We start from the raw sequence: 26,594 nt of genomic DNA, 5'->3' as shown, positions 1-26,594 counted from the left end.
TTCCAGAAAGTGCTGAAACCTCTCTGAGCCTCAGCTTCCTATTAATGATGAGAGCCATCGCTTATAACTGCTCACACTGTCTGGCCCTGTTCGCTCAGTGTTCTATAATATTTTACATGGATTATTTTAATGACTTATCACCATAACCTGATGAAGTAGATAGTATTATTAGCCCCATTTTACAGATGAGGAATCAGAAGCACAAGAAGGCTAAGAAAATTGCCCAAGGTCAACTGTTAGTAAGGAATGGAGCCAGGGCGCAAAGCCAGGCCATGTGAGTAATTACCCGGAACATGGCCTCGTACAATTGCTGTGATATAAAGTGAAGTGTCTGGCACAGTGCTTGGCTCCTAGCAGGAGTTCCATTAAAAGACTGCTCTTCTGTCCCCTCCCCAAATCCAAACTAGATTCATGGGATTCTGTCTCCCACCCATCAAGGGATTCTGTCTCCAACGTGAGATATGTTACAGAACAGGCTGGGATTTGCCTCTGAATTCTTAAACCCTGGGCTGGACCTTTTGTCCACAGTGGCTGCTCCCTGGGTCCGAGTCCCTGAGGAGCAGTCTTGAGTGGACGGATCATGAGCACTGGAATCACGAGTCAAAAGTCTGAGGTCATGGCCAGGTTCTGGCTGGGGGACTTCTGGGTAGCTACTCCACCCCTTTGAGTCTGTCTCCTCATCTGCGAAACTGGGGAATCGACTAAATAGGAGTGGACTCAAGGATAAAGTATCTTCTAGACCTAAATTCCTATTAGGCTATGACATGGCCATAGCCCTTTGCTGAATTATGACTGACAGCCCAGATTCTCCCTCTTCCAGTTGCCTGGGAGGCCAGGACTCTCTATTTTAATGGGTTATCTGGTTCTTGCCAAAACAAAAACTTACCTGCCCACCCTGTGCTTAGCTCATGAGACAAGTTAGAGAGGCCCTCTCGATTCTAGTGTCTGTGCGCCCTGCCTTTCAACCTAGAAGCCCACCCATCCATATGCCAGTGTACCAAGGAGGCAAGAGCAAGCTGGGAAGAGCAGTCCTCTTTCTAAGCCCTGGGAGTAGCTAAGGACCACAGAGGAGAGCGTCAAGATAGAGCAGAGTGAGAGACCAATGTCTGAACTGTGAAGAACATCAAGGTTTAGAGGTCAGGGAGCAAAGGGTCAGATGCTGCTGGGAGGTCGAGTACAATGAGAAGAGAGAAATGGCTGTTGGATTTGTCAACATGAAGGATGCTGGGGATACTGACGGTACCACTGTCGGTGGGATGGAGGGAGGAGCTACGTTGGGTGGAAGAAAACAAGAGGGAGGACACAGGGCCTGCGTGTGTCTTCAGAGTCTGGCAGAAAAGCAAGGACAAGAGGATCCCTTTTGTTTGCCTGCTTTCTGTTTCTGAGGGAGAAGGCACTCAGGCTGTTTGCTGAGGGAAATAATCTAGCAATGAAGAAGAGAGTGACTTTCCAAGTGAGAAGGGGAGAATGAGAAGTTCTTGGACTCTGTCTGTGATTCAAGGCACTAGGAGTGCCTTTGAAAGGACAGGAGTCACTTCTATTATATTAGGATGAGCCATAAGAAACAGTCAATATTCTACCTTTTAAGGTCAACAGAAACAGCCCTTTTTTGATGGTTCAGTCTGGTAACAGAGGGGAGGAATGAGAAGATGGTTGTAGATACAAGTAGAATGCAGCTTTGTGGTGTGAGGATGAGAGTGTTCACATCTGATGGCTGTAATTTCCTCCGAGCATGTGAGATGACGTCATCAACGGAGGGCGAGGGTGGAGGAAGGGGAGTGTGAAACAGGAGTGAGGACTCCTCCCTCGGAGGCTGCTGTGAGGGTGAAATGTGGAACAGGAGCCACTTGGAAACAGAGAGATACCGGGGAGTGCAATGCCAGCATCCTCTGTCCAGGTAGCCACAGGAGGGGCTTACCCTGCCCACTTCCACGAGGTTTGTGACCATGACGATGCTGGCCGAGTTCTCCTGCCAGATCATTCTCCAGAAGTCCTTTACAGTCTCCTGCATTGGACCTGCCAACAGAGACGGTGACAGGGTCAAAGACTGCAACTGCAAGAAAGTGAGACTTGTTTCTCTCTCCACTGATCGGCTCTAGATGGGTGAGCAAGAGTGAGGTCAGCAATCCTTGATGGGATCCTAGCTGAGACTGGGCCAGGGGCGTGTGAGGTCAGAGTGTGCAAGAGAAAAGCCACACCCCAGTGCAGGGTCCGCAGCACCCACTGGAAATGCTCGCAGCTTCCTCTCTTCTTCCCCTTGCTCAGACCCCTTCCTCCAGCCCCGCCTTCCCACTGACACATCACTTGGTATTAGGGGTTAATAATACAGCTTCAGGGAGTTTCCAAAAATTGGGCTCCAGAACCTCAATGAGAAAGAGGAAGGAAATTGGGGTGAGGGAGTAGGAGGGCAGAGGAGCTGCCAGGGGCCAGATGTGGAGACCATAAACAGAAGATGCCCAGTTTTGAGCTTGACAAATGCATTTGTCTGGAGCCCGGACAGAAAGGAGAAAAAAAATAGACAAGAAATGGGAGATAGGATCTGAGAGTCCAAAGCAATTTCCTTAGAAATTTCTCTTTCAATATCCAGGGCCTTCATCATTTTAAAAATTATAAGAGTAATATGTGTATTTGATATAAAATTTTGAATGCCATTTTTCTGTGTGTGTGTGTATATATGCATATATGTATTTATTTACTGTAATAAGCATTTTATATATATATATTATATGTATTTTCCCATGCTCTTAAAACTTCTTACCAACCATGACATTTTTTCATAGCTGCATAATTTTTCATAATGTGGAAATATCACACTGTAACCAATCTACCAATTGTTTGGGCATTTAAGACTTTTCACCTTTTTCCTATTATAGATAACACTGTACAGAATATCTTTATATACGTTACTGTCCATATACATAATTATCCACAGGATTTCCTCCCAGAACCGTCTGAGAGGTACAGTCATTTTTAAGCCTTCTGATAACATCCTGGTAAGTGGCTTTCCAGGATAGCTGGCTGCCTCTCTCTCCTGGGCACACACCCACTGAGGAGATCAGGTAACACCAGCTCCGCTTCTGGATGGTGGACACTGATGGCACAAGCCTGAGGCCAATGCTTTGGGTCTGCCCCTCTGGGCCATCTCTCCTGATCATCTCCTGGTGACACCTCCTTCCTCTCTCACTCACTTAACCCCCCCCATCACTGACCTTGTCACCACCTTCCTTCCCAAACAAACAAATGAACAGTCTCTAGCCCCCTGCAGGCTCTCCAGCCCTGCTCCTATGTAACCTCTTTGCCAGCAGAAGCTCATTCCTCTCCTCCAGTGCAAGGCAAGGGCCCTCTGGAGGAAGAGGAGGGCACTTACCTTGAGTTGCGATGTAGTGCCTAGGTCGATGGTACCCCTGGATAACAGGAGAAAAGCACAGTGAGGGGCCTCCAGTCTGAGTTTTCAAAAAGCACAATATGAATAAGTATCCTTCTCAAGGCGTGGCTTCCTCATAAGCAAAATGAGACTAGCTTTAGACATTTCCCAGAAAAGTGGCAAGATTAAGTAAGATACTGCAGGTAAAATGCTTCGTCAACCAGTAAGTGATAGCAGTTACTGAGTGTCTTGGGAGGGGCCCAGACAGGCTTGCTTTGGAGCCCTGGAATGTGAGCCCAAACTGGCTGGGCATCAGTTGTGCCCATGCACCCAGAAAGAGATGGAGAAGGGATTTTCAGGTTTCTTTGGGACATCAGCCACCACCAAGTCTTCCCGGAGCCACGATTACAGGCAGCACACTGTTCAAAGCCCGGTAGGACGCCCGAGAGTAGAAAACAATTGCACTGTTGGCTCCTTGCACGAGTAACAATCAGAGGAAGAAAACTGGGAAGGAAGCCACACTGACTGAGCTTGGAACTGAAGTCCCGTTCCCTGGGGAGGACCCCATGTAGGTGTGACCTGGAGATGGACAAAGCCACTTTCTGATTTCCCTGTGCATTTCAGAGTCCTCGATAGGCCCTGCTGGTGCCCCATAACCCTCACCACTGGGGAAAGGTTGAAGGTGACCCTTTCTTTTGCCTTTGGGTGGTAGACACCGAGGGCCCCCTATCTTGTTACAGAGAGGAAGTGTACCATATTGGGTAGAAGTGTACCTTTTGGAGACTGGTCTCCATTTAGCACGTTAACACTGAACACAATTAGTTTTTACTGAACAACTCCGTGAGTAAACGAATGAATGAATGGATACATTTAAAAAATACAGATGCCAATTATGGAGCCTGTTGGTGGAGTTTGTTGATGGTCCTGAGATCGACTCTCTTTTAGAGTTAACAATCTCAGAAGAAAACAAGCCCAAAAGTTTGATGAACACCTATGTTTGTCTTAAACGATGATGAGTCTTTCCATTCTGTCGAGGTGGCTAAGCTGCCTCAAGGTCCTCTTCTTCGGGAAATAAACCAGAATGGCCATCTGTGTGGATTACGGAGAAACAGATGTGGTATCTCTGAAGTTCTAGGTCTCCTCTCTACTCAAAGATTCGTTTCTGAGTCTCCTGGGCATTTCTTAGTCTTCCACCTGCTCCGTAACTGTTTAGAAGGTGCTTTCTAATTACTGGGCATATTCTAGGGGTTCCTGGGTTGATTGTCAGTGCCAGCCCAAGGCCAGTGTCATGGCTAGCATGGTTGGATCAACCGCCGGGAATCAACAGCCCCACCTAAACTCTGCGAGTGGTCCTGTCTTCCTAGTGAGGTTGTCAGCCTCTTGAGGACAAACAACTGCCTCCTAAGTTTTAAAAAAACTTTCTGTGGAGCCTAGCACAGTGTGAAACTCAGACCAAATGCCCAATAAACAAGCCGTTGAGAGACCAACTAGAAAGGCAGCAGAGCATGGTGGCTATGTGCATGGACTTTGGACTTAACTGCCTGGGTGTGAATCCTGGCTTTGTCCCATGTAGGCTGTGTGGTCCAACAGGGCAGGGCTGTAACAGGCTTGCTCATGGCTGTGTCCCTAGCACGGAGGAGTCGGCCTGGGCCATCAGCCTTGATGAATGCATACCGAATGAGTGCACGCGTGCTGCGTGGCATTCGAGGACAGGGACCCTCTCTGGCCTCCAAGAACCCATACAGTCCCTGAAGAGAAAACATTCTAACTGCAAGACTCTTCAGCAATGGAGATAAAAGGAAATGTACTGCTCAACTGGGGCTCCTCTGGGGATTTGCCAGGAGCTGGTACAGAAAACTTCCTAACCTTAAAAGAACTTTGAGTTCATTTAAGTCCCACCTACACAGCACGCGGATCGACTGCAAACCAGCACTGGGCCTGCCTCCATCTGTCTGTGAGCAATGGGAAAGAAGTTTGCATCCAAAACGCATTTATCTCATTCTGCACTCATGCATCTGTTACTTACTGGGGACCCAGATACGATATTTATTTCCAGACTGGTAATTTATAACAGATTCAAGTGGCCAATACATTCTCGGGTGTGCAAACAAACCTGCCGGCGGGATGGTTCACACGGCACAGAACCAGGGCCTCTGGAGGCGTAGACAGGGCTGGCCCCATCCAGCTCATTATCCAAATGGAGTCGTTTTAATGGATCGTCACGATCCAACTATGGAAAAATGATTCTAGTGCGGGCAGGTGGCCCTTTGGAGTGCCGGGTGGGAACCTGGGCACAGAGGTGAGCCATGGACAGCTACCTAGGCTGCGACTTGCCAGGAATCCGCACAGAGACCCCAGGAGTTTTGCCCTTGCTGGAGTATATAGTAGGTTCACCCTGATGTGATTCCCCTGTCCTCCAAACTGCATGGATAACACGGTGCCTGAAGGTGCTTGTGCTTGGTGCCTTCCTGTCCCTCCATTTACTCTCTGTTGCCTTTTGGGCTCCGCTCAGTGCCCGCGGGAGGCTCACCTGCATGGACTACAGCCTGGGCCCTGTGTCCTCTGGCTGCTGGTTGGGTTTGGTCAACGGGGAGCAGCGGCAGGAGCTCAGAGGCCAAGGGGAGGTTGGAGTGCATGTTCTTTTAGGTCTCTCCCTGTCTGGTGGCCACGGGTTGGTTTTGACTCTCCATCACAGGCTCCTCACAGGCGGCCCTCTCCTTGCAGTGCCCTCCCCCTCCCTAAGCCTGGAGCTCCCTGCTGCCTCCAGCCTGGGGCTACTGCACCCCTACCTCCTTGTTGTTAGTTTCCCTTAATCCTGTTCCTACCCTTATTAAACTCCCTCTGAGTGAGCCTCTGTTTCCCAGTAGAACAACCAGATACTTTACATCAGTTGTCACATCCTTGTGGTGTGGCATTCTCCCGTTTTACAGACATCAGAACGAGCACATAATTTACCTGAGATCATAAAGCTAGTGCCGTCCGGCCTGTCTGCACGACCTTCTTCTTAGAGAGAGGGGGAGAAGGCTGCGGTGTGTCCTGGGTGGGCAGAGAACTAGATTCTAGCTGTATGATCCTGAGCAAAGTCTCGGACAAGCTTTGCAATCTCTTTAAACCTCAGCTTCCCTATCTGGAAAATGGGGGTGGTTACCTACCCTGGAGGGCTATAGGGGGGTATCGATAAACAGATTCATCTAAAACCACCCATCAAAGGCCCAAGAGTGACTCAGTCAGAGCCACGGCTGTTGTCATTGCTTTACTGTTGTTACTAACACCAGAAAGCCAGCAGGGCACAGTGGGGCAGGCCCCGCTGACTCAGACTCCTGCTCCCTCCTCTTTACATCCTAGCAGTGTGATCCGGGAGAATTTACCTAACCTTGAGAGCCCCAGGTTACTCATCTGGAAATGGGCAGTCATTGGCATTTACTTTGTGAGTTGTGGTACTAGTTAAGGTAATGCTGGTACACTAGAGGCGATCCATAATTCTTAGGCTCTATGGGTCCTTCTTGCCTGGCTGACTTTCACTCATTGGCTAAGGCATGCACCATGTCACCTCCTCCAGGAAGGCTTCACTGAGCACCCCATTCCCACCTCAAGACTTTGATTTTCCTTTATGTTCCCATAGCCCCTGCTCTTCGAGGGTCTCTTCTTATCTGACTCCCCTACCAGACCTGAGTCCCTTTTAAGGTCTGTGTTTCCAGCACACTGTGGCGGAGCTGCTCAGTGTCTGGGAAATGAGCACCAGATGCATGAGGGAAAGGGTGAAGGTGTGATGGGTGAAGGATTCGAGCGCTTTCTCCAGGCTGGAACTAGGCTGCTCAGAGCTGGCCATCTCCTTGTGGACTTTACTGGAAGGGCCCTGGTGACTGAGGCTGTGTCTATTTTGACCCCCACTGAAGACTCCTCCAAGTTCCTGACCACATGTAGGTTGTCAGCCAGGGTCCAGGGAACTAGAAACCACTCTAGGTGTTTCAGACGGAGGGAATTCAGGATAGGCGGTTGGTTATACAGGTGATGGAGGAGCTGAGATGCGAAACAGGGAACGGTGGGGCCACCCAGAGATCAGCAATAGCAGGGGGCTGCAGTCACCCCTAGACCCAGTGGATAATGGGAGACAAGAAGCTGCCAGAGTCCCAGAGCTGGGGCCACCTTGTCGAGGCTGGAACTCCGGTGGTCCTGCCTGATGGAAGCCAGAGTCACAGACAGGATGTAGCCACTGCTGGGGCTGCCATCCCAGGAGACAAGAGAGGAGGAGAAACACAATGGCTCCTCCCTTCCTTTCACCTTCCAACCTCCCATCACACCTTCCTTGAAGGGGTCAGCTTGCTCTCCTCCCTGCGTTCCATCCCCCGCCCCAAATCATACCAGCAACACAAAACAGAATGGGGAAGGACAAGGGATAAGGAATGGATCTGAGGGCAAACAGGCAAATGCCTAACACAAGGCCCAATAAATATTTGTTGAATCGATGAGTCATCTGGCTCAGCCTAGATTAGGGGGAATTCAAAAGCATGCCACAGTATCTTACCGCTTGTCTATAAAAACGCTTAGAGGTCAAGTGGACCAAGGCAGATCTCTGAGCCTTCCGTCAAGGTCCTTGGGCTCTGAGCTGAGGTCCTGCGGAGCCTGGCTTGCACGGGCCGTGCTGGGACAGCTCTCTGGTCCCAGCGGCCATGCTCCACTTGTGCACATGCTCTCACTTCCATGTACAGCCGTTCTCGGCTCCTGGCGTATTTAGTCCCTTCCTCCGTGTTCTCTGGAACACCATAGCAGCCCCTTTCCTAATTGGGGGTCTTAATCCTTCTCTCTCCTCTTTCTTACCGTTGGTAATAGATAAACCATCCCAAAGCTCAGCTCTGAACCGTTCGCCTCCTTGATCAAAACTTTTAATAGCTTTCTCTTGCCTGCAAAATAAAGCCTGACTTCCTACTTTTGATCAAAACTATCAGTGATCCAGCTCCAACCTCATTTTCCACTATTCCCATTACAGAGGCTCTGCTCCCCTCAAACTGAGCAGCTCGGCACCCCGTGCTGCATCTCGGCTTGTGCTGTTCTTTGGCCAGAGGCTCGTCTTCCTCCTCTTTGATTTTAAATTCTACCTGCGCTTGAAGTTTTGCTCCACATCACACTTTGCATTCCTGATGGAAGAGTGACTTCCCCCCACCGCGCTCTGAATCCCTGGAGCATTTTATCTGAACTTATGACACTCACCACTTTCTAGTTTGCCCTGGAATTATTGATGTGTGTGGCTTATCTTCCTGCTAAGGTTATAGAGGGTAGAGACCATGGCAGTTTTAGCATTATGGTTCCCATAGCACCTAACATACAGGAGGAACTCTCAAGTTTTTGTTGCATAAATGGCCGTACCTTCAAAGGAATGAATGAATGGGTAAACAGACACACACACAAATGAATCAATGGGTGAATGAATAAGACTGACAGTCCTGGGGTCCTGCAGAGCAGGCTACCCCAGCCAGCCTGAAAGAGGATGCAGCTTTAGATGGGTAATCAACTTGGGTTAGAACTAATTACACAAATCAGGCAAGAGCCAGACTCCCTGGATGTGTTCTGGGAGCGCCACTTTCCAGGGGAGCAAATTGGGACAGGCCCAGACCTTGAGCCAGCCGCAGCCAACCCCGGAGCCCTGCATCCCAGGCCCACAGAGACCCTTACATCAATGTAGTTGGCGTTGATGTAGTCGGAGTGTGGGTCTCCATCCAGCACCAGCAGCCTCACTCGAGAATGGTCATCTGCAGCAAGAGAGCAGAAAACAAGGGGCTGGGTGATAAGAGGCTTGTGGGTGAGGAGCCGGCCCTGCCCTGCTTCCGAGCTACCACTTCTCAGTTGCTGCAAACCGGGCACCATGCTACTGACACACACGCTCTCCTGTTCAACTCCTACCAACCCCCTCAGGTTTTATCACCATTTACAGATGAGGAAGCTGAGGTTCCGGGAGATCACTATGCTTCAAAAAGGACCTGTCTACGTCTCTTCTCTTTTTCCCTCCTGACCTTCGGATTTTTATGCTGTCATTACCTACCAGGGAGAGTCATCTACTTCTTTACATAGCAGTGATTTTGTCATTAAAATGGGGATAGAAATACCTTCTCCAGAGGACAATGCAGGAGAGACCACATGGAAACACCCAGGGAAATGAGAAGTGTTGGATCAGAATTAATACGCTCTATTTTCATGCCTGCTTAAAACCAGCAAATTTACCTATTTTCCACGTGTGCACATACTGCTTTCCTTTTTCCTCTTGGAGTACTGTTGCAAATAGATTGTTGGCTACATGTTGTTATCAATACTATCATTCAAGTGAAGCTGACTAAATTATTATAAAAGAGGTCATCAATAGCTAAAAATCGTATCATGGAGAATACCACTCCAAACACAATCTAGGCATAAACAAGATTTGCAGGCTTTAGTCAATGGCACGCTTGCTTCAAGTAACACCAAATAAAAACCATTACAAAAAGAAAAACCACCTAGTACAGCTGAAGGATCAGGCTAATCCTTTACAATTAATTAAAGTGAGCTCTGACACGCTAACAGACACACGCAAACAGAACACCCAGGTTGGCACTGGTGCGGGGAAGGGCTCAGCTGGCTGTTACCGCATGTCACTGCATCCACTGGCCAGTCCACTTTATTCTAGGGCAGGACTGGAGAACTCTGGGTATCCCTGAGGGTCTATGGGGACCAAGGCAGTTGGGTCAGCTCATCCTGTTAACACATCCAGAATTTGGCAGTTTATAAGCACCTCGACTACTACTAGCTGGAATCCCCCAAGAACAGGGACATCATCTGTCTTGTTCCCTGTTCCATCGTCTGCACCCACATGAGGCAGGTGCTCAGTAAGCACTCTGTGAATATAGGAATGCATTATCTCATTGGACTCTCACAGTGATCCTGGGAGAGAAGCAGGTTGGGTGCTGTTAACCTTGGTTACAAATGAGGACACTGAGGCTCCCAAGGACTGACTGGCCACATGGCCAGGGGATGGTGGAGCCTGGCAGAGTGGGGTTCTCTTAACTCTGATCAGATACTCCTGATTCCCAAGAGGGGTCTTTTTTAAGCAGGATACTAGAAAGCACTTCAAGGGTACACAGCAGAGGGAATTAATGACAGAGAAGTGCTTACCTGGGTGGTGGAAGAGCTGAGAGGCCAAATAGAGGAGGGTGAAGTAACTCTACAGAGATAAACACCAACAAGAAGACACTGCCTCCCCAGGGACCATGGGAGAGAGGGAGGAAGCGAGGGTATCAGAGCTCAGGAGCGGGGGCCACCTGTGGAAACTGGTGCTGCAGTGGGCCTCTCTGGTGGGAGCTGGGGGAAGGAAGAGTCTCCCTCACTGCTAAAGAAGTGCGTGATCAATCAGGACAGAGGGGCAGAAATACCCTGGCTTCTTTTCTCCTGCCTTCCGATCCCCTACCAATGCATATTATTGGCCAAACCCAGCCAGAAGCCAGCTGACAAGAGAGACTGAGAAGTGCAACCTGCAGGGGTCAGTTCCCTATGGCGGAAGGTGGAGCAGGAGAAGGCAAGGAATGGGTCCAAGGATGGACAGGAAACTGCCCCATATCCATTAATTACTGAACCAAGTAATTAATTCAAACTACCCACTGAGCCAGGCACTGTGTTAGATTCTGAGTTATGCTGGATGCCACTTTTCTTACTCTCCGTGGGGAAGAGTTCAGTGGAGGCAACCAGAAGGAGTAGGTGGAAGGTCTAAGTCAGCCCTTCTGGTGGGTGGGTGCTGGGGTATGAGGTGGGGAAGGAGTCTGAAGCTAATCTTCATGGAATTCATGGTAGACACCAGAGGCTTTACATCACCTCACTCCATCCCTTATTCCTCCAAAGAGCTCTGTAGATCATTATAATCATACCATGATGATGTAGTATTTTTATTCTTCCCATTTCACAGATGAAGATCCTGGGGCTCTGAGAGGTTAAGCAAGTTTCCAAGGTCACCCGGCCTGCAAGCGACAGAGCTGGGATTCTATCCCAGGACAATGTGACCCTGATTCCCCCGCTCCATTCACGTGATGTGCTGTCCTTGGACTTCTAGCATCTCCCAAGCACTACTCCTGGAGTCTGTGCAAATAGCTGGTCCCCAGCTCCTGCGGTCTTCTAGCCCCAGACAGTGGAACTTTCTGGGGGACGTCCACCAAGCAGGCATGCACACAAGGCCTCGCATCTGACTCTGAGCTGCTCAGACTCGTCAGCCTTGTTACCAGCAGGTTACAAAAACTGTAAGCCGCAAAAAAGTGAAAGTGCATAATGTGTTTTCACTCATTGGTCTCACTAATAACTTATTGATTCAAAAATTTCTTTTATTTATTGTTATGCTTGCCCCTGGGGTCTCTAGCATCAGAAACAGAGGTACTGGCTTAAAATGTTGAAAGGGAATTCCTTTAATAAAAAATGAAATTTAAAATCTGAAAGCAAACATGATTAACTAAGGAAACAAAAAGAAACAAACTTATTTATTTTAGTTAAGTATTCTTAAAGATGAGAGGTGCCTCTTACCATCAGATAATGGCCTCTGCCAGCATCACCCCTTCATCCGTTCATTAAGAACACATGCCCTGAGCACCTACTGTGTACAGGCTTGTTGAAGGGATGGAGCAGGTGTTCTTAAAGTGCTCAGAAGGCTTGTCAGCATAGTGAAGGAGGCAGACTGTACACAGAAGTGGAATTTCAAGGTCTAGACAGTGGGGAATAGAGGGCTTCGTGACGTGATATGTGAATGAGGAATTGACCACTGGACAGAGAGGAAGGGTCTTTCCATCAGAGAGAACAGCAGAAGTGACAGCATAGATCTTAGAAGAGCAAAGACCCTGGAGGAGCTGCAAACAGTTTCCCATCTTGTGCACATGGAGTGGGAGGGGACCAGCAGCGGGGGAAGAGGCAGAGGAGACGGCGGGGGTTAGATCGTAGAAGACGTTCTATGCTCTGTTCAGGCACTTAGATGCAAGTCACCATGATGGGATCTGCAGGGCATCCCAGTAGAGACTATTCCCTGAGACTGCGAGAGGTACTTTAGTACAAAATGCTCAGGAGTTATTCCCATATGGGATAACCTGCGGCAAGTAGGATATTCTGGTGATGTGAGGTCTGAAGCTATAGGTCAGATCTGGGTTCGACGCTTAGCTCCATCACTTAGCAAGTCAACTGATCTCTCTTAGCCTTGGGTTCCTTAGCAAAATGCTGTATAGCTCAGTACTACATAGTTCACAAAATGTTGGGAGGATTAAACGAGAAAACGTAGGCATGAAAGGGGTGAGGACATTAAGAGAATGAAAAGACAAGCCACAGACTGGGAGAAAGTATTTGAAAACCACATATCTGATAAAGGACTTGGTATGCACAGTATATAAAGAACTCTGAAAATGCAACAATAAGAGAACAATCCAATTAAAAAAATGGGCAAAAGATCTGAACAGACACCTCACCAAAAAAGATACACAGATGGCAAATAAGCATATGAAAAGATGTTCAATATCATATGTCATTAGGGAGCTGCAAATTAAAACAAGAAGAAGACACCACTACACATCAAATAGAACGGCCAAAATCCGGAACACTGACAAGACCAAATGCTGGCAAGTATGTGGAGCAACGGGAATCCTCATTCATTGCCGATGGGAAAGCCAAATGGTCCAGCCACTTTGGAAGACAATCTGGCAATTTCTTCCAAAATGAAACATCCTTTTATCATATGATCCAGCAATTGCTGTCTCTGGTATTTACCCAAATGAGTTGAAATTTATGTCCACAAAAAAACCTACACATGAATGTTCATAGCAACTCTACTAACAATTGCCAAAACTTAAAAAGAACCAAGACGTTCTTCAACAGGTGAATGGATAAACAAGTTGTGGTACATCCATAAAATGGAATATTCTTTGGGAATATAAAGAAATGAGTTCTCAAGCCATGAAAAGGCATGGAGGAAACATGAATGCATACTGCTAAGTGAAAAAAAGGCAGTCTGAAAGACTTCATAGTGTATGATTCCAACCCTGTGGCATTGTAGAAAAGGCAAAATTGTGGAGGCAGGAAAAAGATCAGTGGTTGCCGAGGATGTGGAGCGGGAGGGATGAAGAGGGGGAGCACAAGGGAGTTTAGGGCAGTGAAACTTCCATAGGATACTGTAACGGTGGATACATGTCATTAAAAAATCCTCCAGAACTGCACAACACTGAGTGGATGCCAATGTGGACTTTAGCTAACACTAATGGAGCAGCACCGGCCTATCCGTTGTAATAAACGTATCACGCTGAAGCAAGACGTTAATAATAGGGGAACTGAATGTGAGTAGGGGTCTACGGGAACTCTCTGGACATTCTGCTCAATGTTTCTGAACCTAAAACTACTCTTTAAAAAAAGTGTGAGGACAGTGCCTGGTATGCAGCAGGTGCTTAATAAATGGTGGCTCTGGGCTGGATGTGAGGCAGGCAGTGAGCTGAGGGCTGAGACGGTTAGAAACTTAGTGCTTCCCATTTGCCCTTCTGTGCAAAATGTAAATCCATCCTTCTGCAGAGGCAAAGATCTATTGTGTGTATTCAACGAAGGGCAGAATTCAGGCTACAGGTCCACCAGAATATTATTCTGTGTCCTCCTCTTCTTCTACCTTTATATAATTAGAAGGATAAAGAATTGTGTTTATCCACATGCACATGGAGAGAGACGGGGCAGCGGGCGATGTGAAGGAGTTTATACAAAGTAATTTACAAGCAGCCTGGCATGCTCATTATGCTCTATCTACATTTTGCAAGCTTGAGAAACAGCTAATCCTTTACTCTCTGTTTGATATTCAAGACAGGGCGGGGAGTCACACAGAGGAGATGCAAACTCCTCTGAGGTGAGGTAAGAGGAAGGCGCAGGAGCCTGGCTCCACCTGGCTCTCAGCTGAGGAGGGAGAGGGGCAGACATTGGCTTGGGGGGAGGAGAGGACTAGTGGCCACAGGCAGAGGGGAGACAAAACTGCAAAGACGTGCAGACCCAGAGAACGCCCCCGAACACAAGTCTAGGGGAACAGAAGCATTGTCCCTCTGGAATCCGTTCCTTGTAGTTTCAGGACAAAGCCCAGTGGTATGTTGGTAAAAGCTCTCCGGAAGAAAAAGGGCCCTGATCTGTAACATCTGCTGATCCCTGTGATATAAATACTTCCGCCATGGCTGATTTCACACTACCAACATGGCATCAAGGAGCCCACAAAATTCCTGAAAATTTAACCATCAGCTCTTGCAGGCTGGTAGGAATCAGCCTCGGGACACCACTGACAGAGAACAAGGCCTGACCAGACCCCACAATGCTTCACATTTTCTGAGTGTGTGGCACCTAGCAGGGGTTCAATAAATGAGTTCATATTTGTGTCCGAAAGGCTGAGAACCAGAAAAGGGCAGGGCCCCTTGCTTTTAGCCATACAATTGATTTTATAACCTGGTCTGGGACCCAAGGCTCTTTCCTCTGCACAAGGGTCGCATAGTGTGCTTGGATCCTGTGCTCAAATTCTTCCTCTTCCCACCGCTGACCTCTTACCCCATCTGCAGATCCAGCCTGTGCTGTCCCAAGATTGGCAGCTAACTGCTGCCTTTTGCAGGAGAGTGGTAAGGGGTTGGGTAGGCTCTGAAGGCAGACCTGAGGTCTGTCACCTGGGGCAACTGACTTAGCTTCCCGAGCCTCAGTTTACCCAACTATAACATCAAAACTCTATCTACCTTTGCAGACTTGTTGCAAGGATTAAAAGTGGTAAGATATGAAAGCACCTAGTGTAGGATAAGAAATCAATGCAAAAATGTAAATTCAGTTTTATTGTTATTCTAGACTAGTGGTTTTCAAAGTGTAGTCCCTTGGCCAATAGCTTCAGTGACATCTGGGAACGTGTTAGAAATGCAATCACTTGAGTCCTTGCCCAGACCTGCTGAATCAGACACTCTGAAGCGAGGCCCAACAATCTGTATTTCAACAAGCCCTCTGGGAGATTCTGACATGCAGACTCAAGTTCGAATGTACAGACCGATGTTCAGTTATTCAGCATAGAAGTGCTTGGGCTAGTCACTTCACTTTGCCTTGGGAAAGATCAAAAGATCTTACTGGAATTGGGCCATGAGACTAGAGACCCACCTGTGTCTGGTGTTAGGCACAGAAATTTATCTTTGTGGAGTGCGTAAGATGTTCCAGGCACTATTCTATGGGTGCGATGCCATTTAATTCTCATAGTAACCCATTTTATGGATGAGAAAATCAGGGCTCTAAGAAGTTTTACAACTTAGGGGAAGGTGTCAGGTTGAGAGCTTCCTTATAGGGTGGCAGGGTCCTATCCCTCTTGGAATCCCAAGCCCCACTGCCTCCACACGCCTTGCATGCCAGTTCTGACTCGGACACTGTCCCATCCCATTGTGTCCTCCAGTCCCCGGCCAGAGGAGAGGGCTCAGTTTCCTCCCATGCACAGCTCTAATCTCAGAACAAACCACAATTTCTCCTCCCTTCCGTCATCATCAAAGGTAATCCAATAAGTCAGTCTTCTCCAGTCACATCCACTTAAAGAGAGAATCACCTCGGAGAGGTGGGGCTGGGAAGAGACTATGATTTGGATACAGGGATGTTCTTTCTTCCTGTCTTCTGGGCAGGGTAAAGAAAAGGAGCAATTTTTCAGAGAAAAGAGATTTGACTCATTACAATGAATTGTGGAGCTGAAAAATCATTTCCTAGAAGTATTGGAAATGTTAATGCCATCATCTTGTGCGAGTGGAGAGGGAGGAGGCAGGTAATTCTGCCGAGACTGCCTGGGCATCCCATTGAAGCTAAAGGTCTGCACATTCAATCTTGATTGAATTAGCATTATCAAGCGAGGGTGGCCCGGGTATGACAGGGAAACAGCCCGACATTCTGTGCACCTCCTTGTTCTGCCAGTTCCATGCTCCTTTCTGCAGGGCCCTGTGAGGAGCTGCTCCAGGAGACGAAAGCTTTGGGGTCGGAGAGGGGGCTTAAACAGAGCGGCAGAGTGCTGAGAGAAAGTTAGAGGGGCAGTGGCCCATATGATGTGGAATGTATGGATTCATCCTAAGCAGGCCGTCCAGCCCACGGCCCACTAAGGGGACCTTCTGAGGAAGGAGGGAGGGTTCTTATTTGGCTGCCTCCAGGGGTAGACACTGCGACCAGAACTTACTGTAGGACTTGATTTGGGAGATGATCCTGGGCTTAAAAACAGATTGCTGCTCACCCCCCCCCCCCACCCCTACCCCTGCCGAGAATGTGTGATTTGGTAGCTCTTGGGTGGGACCCAATAATAAGCCTTTGTAACAAGTTCCCAGGAGCTCCAGGGACCACACTTTGAGAACCACTGGACTCTGTCTACAGTCCCTGTCCTCTGGCTGTGGCTGGGTGTAGCCAAAGCAAAGCACAGGCAGCAGACTGGCTGAGGTGGGAGGGTGCCATCGAGGTGCTTATTCCTGCAGCTCCCTCTGTTGGGGCCACCGCGGGCTGGCTGCAGTGCCACTAAAGGTCACACCTCCAGGCAGGCCATCTTTCTCCGGAGTCCTGGGAACCTCTTCTAACTGAATCTTCTGCAACCCGAGTGTAGCACGTAGCCCCAGGGGACCGCACTATTCCCTACAGTCTCCCTACACCCAGCTCACATCTTTGAAAAAAAAAAAATCACTTGATTAAATGATCCTCAAATCACCCTATTTGAAAGCCCCGTCTGTTTCCTGCTGGGACTCTGACAGATTCCAGAAGGGGAGCCTCATTTGATAAAATCTGCCACCCCTGAGATCACTTCCTCTCCTTGGAGTAAATTCCTTCCAGGAAGCACCCTCTCAAACTTCCACGTGGGGGATGCTCGGGTAGTCCTGAGATTGCCCCTTGTCCACAGTCCACGCCCCAGAGCTACTTAAAAGTAAAGAACTCTTTGTTCTGTCCCCCCCATTCATTTCCTTCCCTTTCACTTCCTTCCATTTCTGCTCCCTGGAAACCCCGCCATCCCTATTACTAAATTCTAAACAGAATCATTTGGAAGAAAGAGCTTATTGAGCCAAGGTTTCTCTTCCATTGTTTCCTTTGCAGGCAGTGCCCTCCCTCCTCCTCTTCCCTTTAATCTTCTCTGTTCTCCCTGGCCTGGGCCTTTGTCCTCCACTCTGGCCTCCAGTGCTCTGGGTTCCTTAAGATGCTAATCACACCCGGTTTTCTTCTTGTGCCAAGAATATTTCTATTTATCAAGCCAGGGCAGACTTTGCCTCTGGGAGGGACACACACACGGGCAGGGACACTTTCCCTTCCTGGGGCTGTTTCTCTTTTCCTTTTTTCATTTCAATTCCAGGACTTTTTTCTTCCTTTCTTGGTTCCCCTCCATGTCTTGTACCTCTTTTGGATGCACTGGTTTCCTTGGCACTGTCCCCTCTCAGTACTGAGAGCAGACCGGGCTGGCTGCAGAATTACTGACCTTTCAATTAGAAAGGAGATTTTGGCTTCTTTAAACCCATCAAGGTGGTGTCATCAGGTGTCTGAATTCCCTCTGCTTCTGTTTGGGTTTCCCCAGAGGATGAGGATCCCAGCACAAGCAGTTTATAGAGGAAGAGAAGGGGACAACAGGAGGAGAGTAGGGGGTTGGGGGAGACAGCCAAGAGAAGGCAGCCCAGAAAGGGTGCGTTTCCAAGTCCATTATCACCATGGAAGCTGCAGCCTACCCCCCCATGGGAACTCTGGAGAAAGGTATAGAGGTGGGGGTGAGGTGCTGGGTTACTTCATGGTCCAAGAGAGACTGGAGCATCCTGCCCCCGCTTTGGAGACAGTCCTCAGGCAAAGAGATGCAGATGGGGCAAGACTTGGGTGAAACCAGTGAGGCGCAGGGCACACACTTTAAGGAATTGCTTGCTCTCAGAGTCAGGCAGGTGCAGGGTCCACAGCTGACAGTGAGCAGCCCCTTGGACAGTGCACTCGGGGCATGTTGCCCACCTCACTCTAGTCTCGGCCCCAGATGCCAGCAGCTGTTACCGCACGAGGAGGCGGTGGGGCCATGGGGTGGAGGTAGGACACCGACAGCAGCTTCTTCCCCTCTGTAATGAAGTCTAATCCCCTTCACTGTTCTTCCTGCCACCCGGAATCCTGCCTTCTCAGACGTGGCTTCCAGAGGGGATAAGAGTGTCCCTTCTCCCCTCGCGTCCCAGCTCCACCCTCGTCATTCAGGCTCAGTGTTCCTTCCTTACTGGAATATCACTGTACCTAGTGTCATCATGATCCAGCCTTCCTCCATCTGTCCTTTCTGGGTGCTCTCTATTTTGGGGGAGAAACTCACAGCTCCAGTCCTTCAGGGTCTTACAGAGAGTCTGTGCTTTCCAACACGTAGTCCAGTTTACGGAGCACCAGCCATGTGCCAGGTGCGGGGACATGGAGCGCAAGAGAGTCTGGGCCCTGTCACAGGGCATCTGTCCTGGTCAGGAGGTCAGGCAGCCAACAGATAGTCACCCACGTGCCTCTCAAGTCACAACAATGACGAGAACTAAGGAGAAGACATGCACTGTGCTCTCGGAGTGAACAGGGGGTTTTGACAAGACTTGAACGGTCAGAATTCTCTGAGAAGTGGTGCCTACACTAAGACTGGAAGAATGAGTAGAACTTAGCAGAGCAAAGAGAGGAGGGAAAGGCACATTGATAGAGAGACGGGAATGTGCAAAGGCCCTGTGTCGTGGATGAGCATGGGAAGTTCAAGGTCCTGAATAAGGGCCACTGGGGCTTCACGGAGAGGACACAGTGTGAAGTGAGACTGGAGAGGTGGCTGAGGGCCTCTGGATAAGAAGGGCTCAACAGTGAAGGAAGCCATTTGAAAGGCCTTCTGGAAGATGGTGACATGATTCAATTCATAGTTTGAGGAGGTCTCTGTGGCTTCTATCAGAGATCAGATAGGTTTAAGTTTGGGGGCCAGATTAGATGTGGAACAACCAGGAAGGGCAGAGGCCAGGGGAGATCTGATGATGGCTTGGGCAAGGGGACTGAGCACAGAGGGTTTGCAGCGGGAGGTCCGGCAAGATAGAGTTTGGACTCTCATCCTTGGCCCCTCAGGCTTTGGACCAGACACCTGGCCCAGCCCAGATACCCTTGTCTCTCAGGGAGGCAGGGTCTCTTGACTGTATTCTATTTTTTTTTTTTTTTTTACTGTATTTTACTGTATTTCCTTTTTCTTTTTTTCCTATTATTATATTCTATTATAATATTTCATCATTGTACCCATTTTACAGAGAGAAGACTAAGGTTTAGACAGGTCACACGTGGTCTTACAGCCAATAATTTAGTGGACCCCATCTGAATTCACCACCCTATGGGGGAACAGACAAGGGACCAGATATTTCAGGGTGAGGTACCATACCACCACGGCACACGTGCTGCTGGAGCAGAGGATGGTGAGAGCGAGCAGAACTTGTGTCCAGAATGTGGGCTCCCTGGTAGCCGAGACTGAGTGTCCCAGTGCCTGGCACAGGGCCCATGCATCCTAGGTCTTAACACACATTTCCTGATTGTTTGAACATCTCTTGCCAACACTTCACTTGCAGGAAATCCCACTGTCTGCATTACTCTCTTCCAAAAGACAAATTATAAATGTTCTCTGATTAGTTCTACCATTCACAGCTGATTTCTAAATCAGCACAGGAAACAGCTAAGCTAAAACTTCTGCCTCTTTCTTCCTTATAAGCTGCCTGTATCTTACGCTTTCTTCCTCCAAGCTTTTTCTTAGGCAATGTCTAGACAAAGAAAACAAAACAAAATACTGAACTGTGCTGGAAATGATTCATTATCTAGGATTTCTTTCTTTTTGGCTGAACTGAGACCAAGGGATGCTTAATACCCAATGGGTGAGATGTCAAAAGGTCCAGGTTGGCTGCACCACGGCAGACAGAGGCTGTTGTAGACTCTGGTTCTAATCAGAATGTGTGCTCAGCATTTTGTATGAGGCAACTCTGCCCTCTCTGTATTCATGTTGCTTTGACGGCTGTGCTCACCAATATTTGGAAGTGACCGTCCTTGTGTGTGACCTGTGTGTGGTTTGCACTTCCACGGCAGTCTCTCTCTCCCTCTCCTGCCAGCACTAAATATCATGCACAGTCACAGACAAGCATTGTCACTGCCTTTGTCCCTCGCTAGGACCATTGCAGTAGTCTCCTAACTGGGTCCCTCTGCCTCCAGTCTCTCCTAATCGAATCTACCCTCCCAAAGAGCTGCCCTGGTGATTCTTCCGAAATGGACATCGGATGATGCCTCCATGCCCCAGCCTGGCTTATTCCATGTCCCCACGTGGGTATTCAGCAAATTTTACTTAAAATAAGGAGGAATGGTGGATCTACACCGCTCAGCAGCGACCCTGAGAAAGTAGCTCTAGGGCTACGAGGAACAGGCCAGGTACTGTGCTAAAGGTTTTCTGTACCTTTTTCAACCATCCTATCTCTATTCTTTTCATCATTTCAAAGGCAAGAAAACTGAAACTCAGAGAGGTCAGGTAAACTGCCCAGGACCCTGCAGCTGGGACAGAAGCCCAGGAATTCTGACTCCAGAGGGCTCTAGCTGCTCCGCCACACTGCCTTCATCAAATCACACACCTAGGGGTGCCTCTAGGAACGCTAAAGCTCACTGCTGAGCAAAAGGCAACGTCCTTCCATGCCTCCCCCAGGTCCACACAAAACATGCTTTCCTCCTGTGGGCACAGTGCCACCAAACACCTGTGCCCAGGTACGCCCTGAGCGGCAGGCACTCACCGGAGAGCCCTGCCCCCACTAGCAGTGGGGGCCGGCAGAAGTCGTGATGCGCTCAGCCCTGCCTTTTGTGTGAACAGAGTAACCTTGGGCTCCTTTGAGCCCCGAGCTGGCTGCCTCCCAAACCCTCAGACTTAGGCCAGAGTTTCTGGTTCCATCTGAGCATCAGTCCTTGCCTGGGACTCCACCTTCCTGAAATAGCATTATTCTCTCACCTAGGTATTCATGGGCAGAACCTTGCTCCCCACCCCAACTTGCTGCCAAGACAATATTTTGCACAGAGGGCCTGCTGGGAACACCCTTGAGGCTGGGGCTTCTCCCCGACCTGAGGGATTCTTGAGTGGGCAACCCCAGGCAAGACCCAGCCTTCAGAGGGTTCCTGCATCTACACCACCTGGACCCAGGTCTCTGCCTACTCCCTCTGGCTGAGATCAGCCACGCGCTGTCATCCGGGCCAGGTCTGTCAGGGAGGCTGAGCTAGAACTCCGAGCTTAGCAAGTGGACCCAAGGCTGGAAACATCAAGGATTATTTGGTAGCGGATTCCAGGTGACTAAGAGTGCTAGCTTCTTTCTGTCCATGTTCCCAAAGCCTGGCGCCTCCCCCCACCCCCACCAGAGGGACACTTACAGGATATGATGTTGCCGTATCGATTCTTGTTGCGGTTTTCGTCCTCTTTGGCTGTGTCCCACGAAGCTGTCTGCCCCTCCGGTAAGGCCTAAATAGAAACGACAGAGTGATCAGTCTGGCTTGAGACAGGAGCTTAATCTGAGTGTAGACAAGCCAACAGGGAAAATGAGACCCACTGTGAGGGGTGACATGGTATAAAGGCTGTGTGTTGTTGGATGGGGCCTGGGAAGAACACAGACTCGGTGCCTCCCTGACTTACTCACTTGTTCACGAGCTCAAATGTTATTGACGTCTTTTGTGTATCATGAGCTCAAATCTCCAGTAGGGGCGTCATTTGTTCATTTGTTCACTTGAAGGATATTTGAGTCCTTTCACTTGGAGAATGTGTGTTTGGCGCTATTCTAGGCACTCGGAATACAGAGAAATAGACAAAAATCCCCCTTGAGCTTCCAGTCGACTGGCCGATGCAGCAAATGAATAAGCAAACATATGTAATTTTAAATAGTGGGAAACGCTCTGAAGAAAAAAAGCAGAGTGGAGAGGGAGTGACAAGAGTTATTTTGGAATGCACAGGCTGGGAGGGCTTCTCTGAGAAGGCAACACTTAATCTAATTCCTTCATGAGGTGAAAAAGCCAGTCACGCCGAGAAAAGCAGGAAGCGTTTTCCAGGCAGAGAGAACGGTGGGTGCCAAGGTGGTGACCAAACGACCCTGTTCAAGGACGAGGGTGGGAGAAAGCGGGGACAAGAGCGTGTAGACAGACAGGGAGAGTTCAGGGCGCATATGCACTGTGGTCATGAGCGGCGAGTCGGGCATTATTCTAGGTGTGATGGGAAAACATGAGAGGGTTTTGAGCAGGGCAGTTAGCTGATTCATTTCACATTCTATAAAGCGCATTCTGGCTCATGTATGGGGAGGAAGAGGGGAGAGCAGTTAAGAAGTCATTGCAATAGTCCAGGCAAGAGATCATGGTACCTTGTACCAGGATGGTGGCAGTGGAAGTAGTGAGAAGTGATTATTTGCAGCATGTTCAGTTGAATATTGTAGGTTTTGGTCTCCCCACAGAAGCAGACTCAGAGACAAGGATTCTGGTATGAGATTTATTTGGGAGGTAATCATAAGGAGCATGGGTGGGAGAGTGGGAAGTGTCAGACAAGCCAGGGAGGTAAGCCATCAATGAACAAGGCACCACTGCACCTGGGGCTTAATCCCATAGGCCCATCTCGTGCCTCAGAGTGATCCCCCAGGGAGGAGAAGGGAGTTGGGGTGTTTACCCTCCAGTTCCCATCTGTCATTGGTTGAGGACAACTCTTAGGTAATCCCTGGCCTTCCGTCATGCTCTGCAGGCAAGGCATGCATATGTCTTTTGTCTTCAGGAAGTCCTCCAGCAAAAAGTCACAGGCGCTTCCAGAAGGAAGGGTGGGCATACCCGGGACCAGCGAGTGTAGGGGAGATGTGGGCAGGGCACAACACACCTACTGTGCACATGGACTATGGAGGACAGAGAGGGACAAAGGCTGACTCCCAGGCTGTCGGTCTGAAGAACTGAGTGGAGAGTCTTGTCTTTGACTGAGGTGGAGAAGAAGCAGATGGGGAGAAACAGGTTTAGGGGAGCAGGAGCTAAGGGTTGTGTTTTGGATACACAAAGTGCTCAGAACCATGCACAGTACTTGCTTCTTAACATGTTCAAGCAATAAGAACAACTGCATCAGGGTGAGCCAAGTTTGAGATGACTATTCAACATCCAAGCTGAGGTGCTGAGTAGGAAAGTGGACACAGAGGGTCAGAGTCAGAGCTAGAGGGAAGCAAGAAATGGGCTCATGAGTTTAAGAGAAGACAGACAAGTAAACAACCACGTGGAGTGACGGAACAGAGTTAGGACCCAAGTGTTATGGAAACATAGGGGAGGGTGCAGTCTCTTATCTCCCAGAGAAGGAAGGCGGGCACTTAAGGGAACAGGAACAGCTTCAGAACAGCTGCAGAAGCATGAAGGTCAGACCACATCTTGTCTCTGGCAGAACAGAACGGATGCCCTCCCCACAGCCCCTGCACTGCTTCTGAGACCGAATTTGCAACATCTTCAGTCTATACAGCTCCCTGCAGCCAGTGCAGGGGAGAGGAGCTTCCAGTCATCTGAATACACCAGCCTTGACGTTGCCCACCTATTCCTCACCAGGTCCATTATCCTAAGCAAGGAGGAGTCTGCAACCTGATTGGTCAGAAATTCAGCCATTCAGTGGGCAATGTTTTACAGGCAGGCAGGACCACTGTCTATTCCAAGCCCCAGACCACGTGTGATGTCCCCTTCCTTGCTTCCGGTCTCCCATGCATCTTCCAAGCCACTTTGGGTGGGTCTTCTTCTAGAGCAGGGACTTGCAAACCTTTTCTGTAATGAGCTAGTAGGCATTATGGGTTCCATAGGTCACACGGTCCCTGTTGCAGCTACTTATACCCAACTCCCCTGCTGCAGAGTGAACGCAGTCATGGGCACAGTGCAGACAATAGGGCGTGGCTGTGTTCCGGGAGAAGCAGAGGTGCTGGCCTGGATTCAGCCTGTGGCTGCAGTGTGCTGCCCTTTTTCCTAGAAGCACGACCATGATCCTCAACCTCGCACGGTGGGTGGGGAGGCAGAATTGATGGCCATCCTGCTACCTGGCTATTCCTGATTGAACGGAGATGGGGTTGGGAGGTCCTTGCCTGGTTCTCCAACTTAGTTTTGCCCAGGGTTTTAGCTGGGGTAACAGAGTGCCTTCCCAGTTATTAACTGATCAGCACTTTGTTCTTCACGTGTTTCAGAAACCCTTAGGCTGGCACTCTGGAGGAGAAGGAAAACAGGTCCAGGCTCTGCCCTGAATCTGAGCTTGTAAAGTGCTGTGGAGACAGGGAGGCACTTGTTCTGCAGACGGAGGGCTTGACTCTTTTTCTGCCCCCCGTCCCCTCCTTACTCCCCATTGTAACTGCCCATCACGCTGCAGCCCTCCTGCACCAGAGCAGGCCATCTGTAGGCTGCAAATGCGTCTTGCTTTTGCAGGTAACTCTCAGAACTCGGGTTCCAGCCCTTGGCCTCAAGCTCTCACCCCAGCCGGGTAGCTCTGGCTCTCTCGGCCACTGGCCAGGCCTATATATTCCTGCTTCTCTGCCGGGGTGGGGTGGGCTTGTCTCAGGGGTAGGACTGGACTTCCTGATGTTTAAGCTAATATTCTAGGGGATGGAATTTCCATCTGAAACCCTATGTAATAAAAGTCAGCTGTTCTTCTAATCATGTCCACCCCAAAGTGGTGTGAAAACAAGAATAGGAGACTCTGAATATTTTCATACTAATTTTTCCAGAAAAAAAATCTGTTGGCTACCCACTCTTCACCAGGGTCCAGGTTACAGTTAGCTTAAGGTTTTGTAACGGCTGAAGCTTTTCTGGGGAAAGCTTTAAAACTTCCAAAGCCATGGCCCTACCCTAGACTATTAATCGGAGTCTAAGGGACCCAGCCGTCAGTAGTGCTTAAAGTTCCCTGGGTGATTCTAATGTGCAGCCATGATTCTTGCAAACAGTGAATTTACCTGGAGAAACACTTTCCCACAAGTCTCCTCATTGGTTTCTCGTGCTTCGGTTTTGTCCCCTCCAATCCATTCTCCTCTGTGATCAGAGAGATCTTTCTAAAGTGCGAACAGGACCCAGTTACTCCCTTTGCTGTTGGCTTCAGGGATAAATTCTAAACTCTTTAATACAAGGTCCTTAATGATTTCACCCTACATGTCCCTCCAGACTCATTCCTTGCCCTTAAACCAATATTCCAATGATTAGCCCCTAAATGCAATGCCACAGACAATTTTAGGTGTTACAAACTTCTGAGACTGACTATATATACTGTTTCCTCTGCCTGAAATTCTCTTCCACCTGAGTCTGCCTGGTAAACTCCTACATATCCTTCAAAACCCAGTCCAAGCATCTTCTCTTTTGTGAAACATTCTCCACTTACCTCCCCACTATCCCACTGCGTCCCCAGTTAGTCAGTCACTTCTATCGGTAGATAGACTCCGTCACATCTGATAATCTGAGTGTCCTGTCTTCCAACCTGGTGATGGGCTACTCCAGGTAAAAGGGTAGCATCTTATTCATGTCTGTGTCTCCAGAACCCAATACTGACTTTATATTTTATATGTGCTCAAATCACCTCTTTTGAATAAGTGAGTTGACTGATGAAAAAGATTAGTGGGTGAGGTGACCTTGGTGCACACAGAAGGCAAAGATCTTGGAATCTCAGAGGTGTAAGTGACCTTGAAAATAATGTTTGTGCTGCCTTCCACCAGTGGTCTTCTAGGCAGCTGACTGGCTGATCCATAGCTTGTGTTACCTGGATACCCTTAGACTTGGATGCCCTCTGTGACAGAGAGCTCACTACCCCATAAAGCTTCCTGCCTCACTTTTGCACAGACCTGCTGGGCAGTTTTTTGTTTACTGTGCCTCCATGTACTTCCTCTTTGCCCTGATCCGTGAGGCCCTACAGAGTAAGCACGCGCCCTCTGCACGGAGACACTGCAGAGGTTTAATGAAGGTCCCCGTCCATCCTCAGAGTCCTTAAAAGGCACAGTTTGGGAACCCTTTCAACATCCAGGCTGTGCTCTTCAGGAAGCACCAGCGTGCAGATAACCTATGAAAATTCCCAAGAAGTTGTGTTGAGTTGTGATGAGCGGCACTTCTCCGTGGGAGACCACGCCAGCCCCTGGCACAACCCTGGGAGCCTCTGTCTCCCCACTGGTGGGGGATGATGGAGAATGTGCAGGCCCAGGGCTGTGATGATGTTGACAAAGGCAGAGAGGCAAGACCTCATGGAGCCACCCAGGAGTGAGCGGTAATGACC

General features: G+C 49.1%; 1 protein-coding gene across 8 annotated transcripts in view; it reads right to left on the bottom strand.

Moving 5' to 3' along the window:
- PTPRT (protein tyrosine phosphatase receptor type T) overlaps nt 1–26,594 on the bottom strand; it is a 939,599-nt gene that overhangs the window by 43,304 nt on the left and 869,701 nt on the right. For all 8 annotated transcript variants that reach the window (XM_031433788.2, XM_031433792.2, XM_064475672.1 and 5 more), the window contains 4 exons: nt 21,740–21,827; nt 9,035–9,111; nt 3,368–3,404; nt 1,919–2,016 (listed from right to left, as the gene is read on the bottom strand). In XM_031433788.2, the coding sequence (XP_031289648.2) occupies nt 1,919–2,016; nt 3,368–3,404; nt 9,035–9,111; nt 21,740–21,827 (300 nt within the window). The remainder of the gene's footprint in view (nt 1–1,918; nt 2,017–3,367; nt 3,405–9,034; nt 9,112–21,739; nt 21,828–26,594) is intronic.

Source organism: Camelus dromedarius, chromosome 18 (genome assembly GCF_036321535.1).
Source record: "Camelus dromedarius isolate mCamDro1 chromosome 18, mCamDro1.pat, whole genome shotgun sequence".
Classification (NCBI taxonomy): Eukaryota; Metazoa; Chordata; class Mammalia; order Artiodactyla; family Camelidae; genus Camelus; species Camelus dromedarius.
Note: the sequence above shows the minus strand (reverse complement) of the source record. Positions and strands in the feature narration are given on the sequence as shown.